An 8,774-nucleotide genomic window follows, 5' to 3' on the forward strand; every position below is an offset into this window, starting at 1 on the left:
ATATGAAGTTGGCAAAAAACTGAGTCTTATTCTCAATAGTCAAGTTCTAATAGATGAAAAATCAACTACTAGAACCAAAACTGAACAATATATGCTTTTCCAAACAATGACATGGTTATATATGGTTCTGTGTTGTATCATGAAATGAACACATTCCAATCAGACTCAATTTTGTCCTTCAAGAAGACTATGTACACAGATAATTGTTGTCATCAAAGCAAACCACTCAATAGCAATAAGAAAATAAAATGATGCACACAAGTGCAATTACTCATCAAATGAGTTTGGAGCATCCACAGTCTTAGCATTCCACCCCACATTGTTTTAGCACTGGACCGGTTTGCTTGGGCAAGAAGGGATCAATCCTGACCCAAATCAATGAGAAAATAGATGCTAGAAGGATTGACCACAACACCACAATGGTAGGAGTCCTGTTTTGCTTTCCCATGAGACCTTTGAGGAAAGGATACAAGTGAACAATGACCCAAAAGGCAAAGAACAACTTCCCAAATAAAGGTCCCCATGAACCATATCCATTGTTTATGGCACCAGAGACTCCAGCCACAACACCAACAATGTTTAAGATTATCAGAGTTGTTGGAGGGATGAGAAGAGTGGTCCACTTAAAGAGATAGAGCTCTCCAAATTCAGCATCTTCTGCTGCTTTTGATGTCACTGTGAAATTCGTGTCTACTCCAGCAAGAACTTTGAGGAGACCTTGAAACACAGCAAAAAGGTGAGCAGAAACACCTCCAATGACCCAAAATTGCTCATTTCTCCACAGGGCTTCAATTGTAACACCACTCCATCGGAGCTCAAGCACACTTGTTAAAATGATGGAGATAAAAAGAGCCATAAACCAAACGCTAGCAAGGTTGGTCAGCTGTACACAAGAAAAAACAAGCTCATATTCAGAATATGTATTACTAATGGAAACATTACTGTTTCCCCTTCCATTTTCTTCTTTTAAATGTTATGTTAATCTTAGGTGAAAGCACATGATCAATCTTAGTAATCACAAGCAATTTTTAGTTGGACAAAACTAGATGCATTCTATAGGTATCTTTGGTACTATTCTCCAATAAAAAGTTGAAGTTTTATATGGTAATTTTCATAATATATGATTGCATAAAAGATCAATCTATCTAATGGAGAGCAACACCAAAAGACACCTAAGAAACGTCATGTAAGTTTTTTCCTTCATAGTTGTGTTGTGTGGTACTTACTGTGGGGATGATGAACTTTCCAGTCAAAAGACACACAGCAGGAATTGTGCAGTACGCAAGCAGAGGGATGGAGGTGAATGGATAAACAATGGTGTTAGTGTAAGCTAGTCTCTCTAGGTACTTAAGTTTTCCTCCATAACCATACCACAAGGGGCAGTGGCGACTAAGGAAAATCTCAACAGAACCAAGAGCCCACCTCAGAACTTGGTGCAACCTATCTGATAGATTTATTGGGGCAGATCCCTTGAAAGCTGCTCTCTTTGGCATGCAATATACTGATTTCCATCCTCTACAATGCATCTTGAATCCAGTCAAAATATCTTCTGTGATTGAGCCATAAATCCACCCAATCTGTAGAAGAAACACATTTGCCAAAACTTAACAGGGACATCAATATAAAGATGAAATGAATAGTTTGAACTAAAATGTATTAGCCCATTTAATGTGTAAAAGAATAAAGAAAATCCAAATGCTGCATTGTTTTGAGATTAATGGCTTTACCTCTTTTCCCCATTCAGTCTTCTCTTCATAGCCACAACTTATAACATGAATGGCCTCCTTGACCAATGAATTGCTATTTGTTCCTTCAGGAAGTCCTCCATTTTCCATCAAGGTGGAAGCAATGAAAACTGGTGATTGCCCGAATCGTTTCTCAAAACTTTTCTGGGACATGAGGGATGATTTCTCCAAGTCCTCATACCCTTCAAGCCCTTCTTCAATCTCTTCAAGATCAAACATGGACCCTGATCCTTTTCTAACATAGTCTTTCCCCATCATTTTCTTTTTGCTCTTGTTCTTGGAGAATACACTGAAGAGACCTTTTCCTGATTTCTTTTTTGCCTTGGACTTTCTTGAACCACCACAACAAAAGCAACACCATGATGGCCAACAGTCACATGTCATCTTTGGTCTTTTCTCTGACACTGGTGGATCATAACCATACAATGCCTGCCTGTTGAACACAGTTCCAGTACCAACATATACTGGACCTTGAATCCCATCAAGCCCTTTCATATTGATCTATAATGAAAGCAACATTGAAGACAAACCATTCAAAATCAGCCAGTGAGATGAAATTTGCACATATTTGTGAAGTTAGTTTTTATTTTAGGAGAATGATACTTACATCAAAGAACACAGTGTTGCGATTAGCATATCTATCATGGCGATCAATACCATCAAATCTTTGTGGAAATTGAACATAGCACAACTTCTTCCCAAGGTTGGGGTCCATTAAAAAGCACATAGCCTCTCTTACTGCCTTGCTATTATTGACGTAGTGATCACAATCCAAATTCAACATGAATGGTGCATTGGTAAGCACAGCAGAAACTCGAACCTTTGGAGGATACACAACAGTAAAAGAGTTAAAAATCAATTTCTAACATTTGGGTCTATTAGAGCTAAACAATACAATATCAAGTTTTTGTTCTTACCAAAGCATTCATGGCACCAGCTTTCTTGTGGTGTGGATATCCAGGTCGTTTTTCACGTGAAATATACACAAGTCGTGGCAATTCCTTGCCTTCTACATCTAGTGCACCAGCACTTCCTAAATATACCTGCAAAGCAAGTGCAGGAGCCATATCAGTTGATGACAATGCATAAATGCAATGTATTTCTGTTTTGCTTTGTTCTGTTCCTTTATAACAAGATAACGAAAATTTACATAAAAGAAAGAAGTATCAGGCTCGACACGTCTCTTAAATGTAAATGGTGACGTATTGGACACCGACACTAGTAGAATACGTATTAGTGAAGTGTTCAATTCAAAAAAAATTTGTTGAATTTCTGACAATTCTAGCACGATTCTAATACAATTTTAAAAAGAAGAAATACATTAATTTTTTAAAAACTCGAACTTATTATATAAATTTTTAATATAATTATAAAAATAAGGAACAAATCCTTTTAATCCAGCCATGAAAAACATCTTTTGTTACAAAAAAAAACAAAACATGCTTATGCACGTAAATCTTTATTATCAATTTATATAAATCATAATTATATAATATATAGATACATCTCCCCGTATCCTACATTTTAGAAATTATACATATTTCTATGTCCATATCCGTGTCGTATCAATGTATCCGTATCCGTGTCGTATTAACTTAAGGATTTAATAGTCAAACCTGAATCATTCCTGGATGATCACGAGTGTTGTTCCCAGGCCATGGAGTTCCATCCTGCATCACCCACCCTTCCTCAGGTTTCTTTTGAGCCTTTGCCACCAAAGAATTAATTTTCACCTTAAACTCTTCATATTCTCTCTGCAGTGGAGCAAACACACAAGTTTTATCACAAGCCTCTGATGCACATTGACACTAGAAAAATAAAACCAAAAACAACTTGTTTATCTCAAGTATATCCCACCTTCATGGACCTTCTTTCCTTCACAAATGTAGGTTGCACCTTATCTTTTAAGTAATCAATTTTCTGAGAGAAGTAATACTCAGGAGCCCTTGGCTCTATGTTATACTTCTTGCAAAAGGGAACCCATCTTCTTGCAAACTCAGCAGTTTCTGCCAAGGAATCAAACAGAAGCATAGATGCACCATCATCTGAGACATAGCAGCTGACCTTTTCAACAGGGTAGTCAACAGAGAGGATTGAAAGGACAGTGTTGGCTGTTATAATGGGAGGTTCCTTCAAAGGGTCCACAGTACTCACAAAGAAATCAACTGGAGCTAGTTGGTTAGGTTCTCCTTCACGCTCAAACCTTAAGGACAAGCGATCCAAGTAAGTCTCACGTGTGATGGGGAACCACTTGGGGAACTGATCAAGAATCCATGACAATGCAAACCATATCTCACATATAACAGAGATTAGCCACAAGGCATATGCATCATTTGCTGGAGTTAAGATTCGGAATCTAAAGAAGAAAGCCAGGATGACCAGCCTCATAATAATCACTATGCGATATGGATTGATTAAGCTTGAAGATATTGGAACCTTGCGCCACAATGGTTGTCTAGCTTCAGCCAAACTGTAAGGTCACAAAACTACATCAGTTCCAGTTAAAATATGCTGTGTGAAGAGTGATGATATGTTGAAACTAGAAAGAGAAACAATTATGTACTAAAATGAAACAATTTTAAAATTATATTGATCAAATCACTGTTGTAAACTAGTACATTTTAATTTGGAGTTGTGAAAGTAACATTTTATGCATTTTAATTTGGAGTTGTGAAAGTAACATTTTCCTTCGGTGTAAGGCGACAACAAAAGTACATTATTTTTGTGTACATTCCTTAACAAATACACATGAAGATCAAAATTTTTGCATTGTATATTTTAGGAGCCATGTGACTCAAGTGAGTTCATTATGATTGCTCACTTTGAAGTGTCCGTAGTGAGCTTTCACTTTACAATGTGCAACATTTAGTTTTGATATTTGTTTGTTTTCTTCTTAAATCCTCTGCTTTTAATATGAACAAAATGGTAAATGTTTTTGCTCCAAATGGACACTTTTTCTACTAATAACAGCAATATTTAAACTTAGGGTGGAAGTTTTAATAATCTCTTTTAGAAAAATTACATATAGATAATCTCATGTACAAAAGAAACATAAGGAAACAATCTCATGTACACATTTTAAGGCTTTTGTTATCATTGGAAAAAGCAATCGAAGAAAGTGATCACTTACATGTAATCATCATCTTCACCTTGCTCTTCTTTTCCATCTTCTTTGTTCAGAAGCCCTCTTTTTTCTTGCCTGACTTTCCATTTCTCTACTCTTTCTTGCCATTCTGCATTGCTGTAGAAATCTTTCTCCCCATCAAAATCCTTGCCAGTAACTACAGAACAATAGATCAACATATAAACAAAACAGAATACCCCAAAAAGAAAAATCATCATTATGGATAATTAGCAATTTAACAAGTTTCTTACCACTTCCAGCTGAAGAGAAAGCTTGACCATTGGGATGCAATTTCTCTTGATTATAATCCCCATTTCCCTGAAAAAATCACAAAATGTCTCTCATACATAAAAGATTATTAATTTTCACATTCACTTAATTTTAGAAGCTTCATTAAGTATAAAGAAATTACCACATGATTAGCATCATGTTGCCGATCTAGATCTTCGCGGTGATTCTTAATTGAAAACTCATCATCAAAATCATCAGCATCCAAGGTCTCTTCTTCATCTCCAGCCACTCTAGGACAACCTACACAGAAGCCACCATCAAAGTTTTAGCAAAACCAAGTTATTTCAAACTTACAAAATGAGTTTAGATTCTTTTTCTGTTATTCTAAATTCAGAATTGGAACTTCAGTAGTAATCAAAGTGTCATAATAAAGGTCTACAGCTTTCTAAAAAAAATACATAATGTCATGGAAAATTTTCAGAATATTATGTTTTTACAAAATTGTAACTGCTCTTATAACTTCTTAAGTTCATTTGAGAAAATGTCTTATGGGACCAAACAACAGTAATTTTTATAGGAAAAACTAAAAGTATCAGAACAATCTTAATCAAAACTATCAGAAACACTATATGTGAAGCCTTCCATTACAATAACACATACAAAAACATCGAACTAAGCTAACCTTTGTGGCGCTTATAGCGAGTGTTGCATTGAGGACAGCTCTGGTTCCCTTCACTCCTCTCATACTCATAACATGGTCGACACACAGGAAATCCACACACATGACAAGCCACAAACACTTCTCCATTTTCCTTATATCCAATCTCATCACCACAGACACGACATGTTTTTGATGAAGGTTGACGAGTAGGGGCCTGATGCTGCAAAAAATAACATAAGCTGACATGTTAGCAACCACCAACATGGAACATGTTAGTTCACTCATGTTAAACAAATATTGGAAAACATGTTATCAAGACGTACAATTTTAAGCCTAACTCAACCTTATAAAATCAGTTTATGGGACTTATAAAAAATGTAAGATCTTCAACAATGTTAAGAAAACCAGTTTATGAGACTTATAAAGAATGTGAGATCTTCAACAATATTAAGAAGTAAGTAGATTTTAAGTCTAACTCAACAGAGTAAAGTTCAGTTATAAATAATTGAAATATGTTAATCTCTAGTCGATGACATGTAATGAGAATAATGAAAAAAGATGAGCACATACCTCATCGGAGTCAGGTGAGAAATGAGCATGAGAGCCAGTGATGAAGCCAGCCATGGAGTTTGAGGCCATGGCAAGGCAAGGGAAGGGAAGTTAAAGAGTGGTGGGGAAGAGTGGAATAGGAGAAGGTGGTTTATAAGAAATGGTAGGTTGAGAGTGAAACATCAGGGTCGTGGTTGGAGATGTAGGAGAGTGTACCAAACCTTGAGTTGGAGGGTGGTGAGTTTGAGTCTAAGAGACGTCATGGAAGGAGCGATAGGTGTGAAGGGCTTTTCCTATATTCATTGTTTGCTTCGACTCCAAGGAGAACCATCTTTTGTAGTTCTTAATACGTGACACCATCAAGTTAGGTGCATGTTTGGTTTCTCACACCAGATGGTTATCATGTCACGTCCAACTTCATACTAACATTAAACCCAATGTAACATCTCAAATGTTTCTAGTTCTAACATGTTCATCCACATGCTACACATTGCACCACTTCCAATGTCACATTAAATTTCCAAAGCTAACAACAAAACGCAATACTATTTGTTGGACATTCAGTCAATCCAATGTTTCATATATGTCACTTTGTGACTCATTTGGAATTGTGTTATGTGTACTGTTTTAGTTTTGTTGGAAAATATTATTTATCTTGCATCTTTGAGATTCAAATATATGGTCCAAATGGTATAAGAGTACAATTCGGTTTAGGCTCTTTCTTCCTCTAACCTTATCACTTTTTCATCTACATTTGGAATTTTTTAAATTTTCACTGTGAAATCTAAAATATATTTCTGAATTTTAGATTATGCAATTTAAATATATTTTAAAAATTTATATTCTAAAATGTTTTTAGTCCATGGACAATTTGGACTTTTCTCATTGATGAAAGTGGAGGAAAAATTGTGGCAATTACTTTCTGCACCATAAGTACCCAATTACATTATGAAAAGACGAAAATGTCCTTATATAAAATGGATGTATATATAAAAATACCCTTTTTCGGAACATGTTCTGGATTTCTTTTTTCGGAACAATTTTTTTGTATTACAGATCTTTTATCTAGAATGGAATTTTAATTTTTTTTTTTTGGATTTTTATTTCTAGAACACAATAGTTTCTTCTGAATCTACTTTTTCAAGGATTTTTCCTTCTGGAATCACTACAAGAAAATCATGAAATAGAAATCAGTTTTTAGACACCAAAATAATTAGTTGCAATAGTAACTAAATTAGAGACCATTTTAGAAATTAAAAAAAAAAATGGTTTCTAAATTAGTTTTTATTATTGTTAAATAGTTTCTAAATTGGTATCTAATTAGCAACCAAGATTTTAGAGATCAAATTTAGAAAATAAATAATTGGTAGTTAAAATTTTTGTTGCTAATTAAATACCAATTTAGAAACTATTTAACAATAATAGAAACTAATTTAGAAACCAATTTTTTTTTAGTTTCTAAAATGGTTTCTAATTTAGTTACTATTGCAACTAATTATTTTAGTCTCTAAAAATTGGTTTCTATTTCATGATTTTCTTGTAGTGAATGAAGGGCATTTTCAGAAATTTAAAATTGTGTAGCAGGTTCAAAATGATTGGGTGTAGGAAGAATTTGCCAAAATTTGGGATGCTAAAAGAAATAGCCTTTTTTTATTCCTTCTCCACCTCCCTATTTTCTTCTCCCACCCCTATAATATAAAAAAAAAAAAAAAAAGTATATACCGCATCATAATTTATCCATATATGTAATGTCAAACATTTAGATTATGTAATCAACATATAATTCTGAATCACATCTTCTATATTGAATTTTTATTCCAAATTACATGTAGAATAATACTCTGAATTGGGTAACCTGTAACATGATTATATGATTGTGTAATATGGAACAAAATTTTGGATTATATAATATTTCAAATTCTACAATTTAAAATAAAGTTATAAATTAGAATATGGTTGTTTTAGATAACGTAATCCTAAATTTCACACATCAATTGTCAAACTTGGAGATTGATATTTGAACAGCCTCTTTCTTTTTACTTTTTATAAAGACTTTTTTTCGCAAAAACTGGTTTCGATTATGTATATAGACTATGGAAAGTATTTTCGTTTTACAAAATCTTGCACTTAAATATTAATTTCTATAATATAAAAATTAGATTATAGAAACTAGTTTCTGTAACGTAATTTTTTTATGCATTACAAAAACTAGTCTTTGTCGATGAATAATATTAACTGCTATCACGTATTTGAATCAAAATACACCATAAAAAGTAGTTTTTACCCTATATTTTTGTATAATATAAATTAATTTTCGTAAAGAAGTAATTTGTAAAAATAAAAGTTAAAAAAAAATTAGACACATTGGAATTCTCATATAATAAAAAGTTATCCAGATTTGTAATTATTACTTCAAAAATTATATATGAAGTGTGATGTGTAGGAAAAATTCAATAATAAAATT

At 33.7% G+C, this 8,774-nt stretch overlaps 1 protein-coding gene across 1 annotated transcript; it reads right to left on the reverse strand.

The window, feature by feature from the left end:
* Positions 1–3: 3 nt before the first annotated feature.
* Positions 4–6,618, reverse strand: LOC137820433 (cellulose synthase A catalytic subunit 4 [UDP-forming]). The gene is made up of 12 exons (XM_068624529.2): positions 6,332–6,618; positions 5,783–5,981; positions 5,282–5,400; positions 5,121–5,187; positions 4,876–5,026; positions 3,603–4,215; positions 3,362–3,499; positions 2,663–2,788; positions 2,353–2,565; positions 1,728–2,246; positions 1,227–1,577; positions 4–883 (listed from the first exon to the last, which is right to left on the reverse strand). Exons 1-12 carry the CDS (start codon positions 6,398–6,400, stop codon positions 302–304), a joined length of 3,147 nt encoding a protein of 1,048 aa, XP_068480630.1. The 5' UTR covers positions 6,401–6,618; the 3' UTR covers positions 4–301.
* Positions 6,619–8,774: the final 2,156 nt, after the last annotated feature.

The sequence above is a fragment of the Phaseolus vulgaris genome, chromosome 9 (assembly GCF_051622355.1).
Source record: "Phaseolus vulgaris cultivar YP4 chromosome 9, ASM5162235v1, whole genome shotgun sequence".
NCBI lineage: Eukaryota > Viridiplantae > Streptophyta > Magnoliopsida > Fabales > Fabaceae > Phaseolus > Phaseolus vulgaris.

What these genes read in the sequence shown, in the direction of transcription:
- LOC137820433 (XM_068624529.2), bottom strand. Translation starts at nt 6,400, where the DNA reads ATGGCCTCAAACTCCATGGCTGGCTTCATCACTGGCTCTCATGCTCAT. An exon ending in TCTCACCTGACTCCGATGAG is followed by an intron (nt 5,982 to 6,331) that starts GTATGTGCTCAT and finishes TATTTTTTGCAG; the next exon opens with CATCAGGCCCCTACTCGTCA. An exon ending in ATCATCCAGGAATGATTCAG is followed by an intron (nt 2,789 to 3,361) that starts GTTTGACTATTA and finishes CTTGCTTTGCAG; the next exon opens with GTATATTTAGGAAGTGCTGG.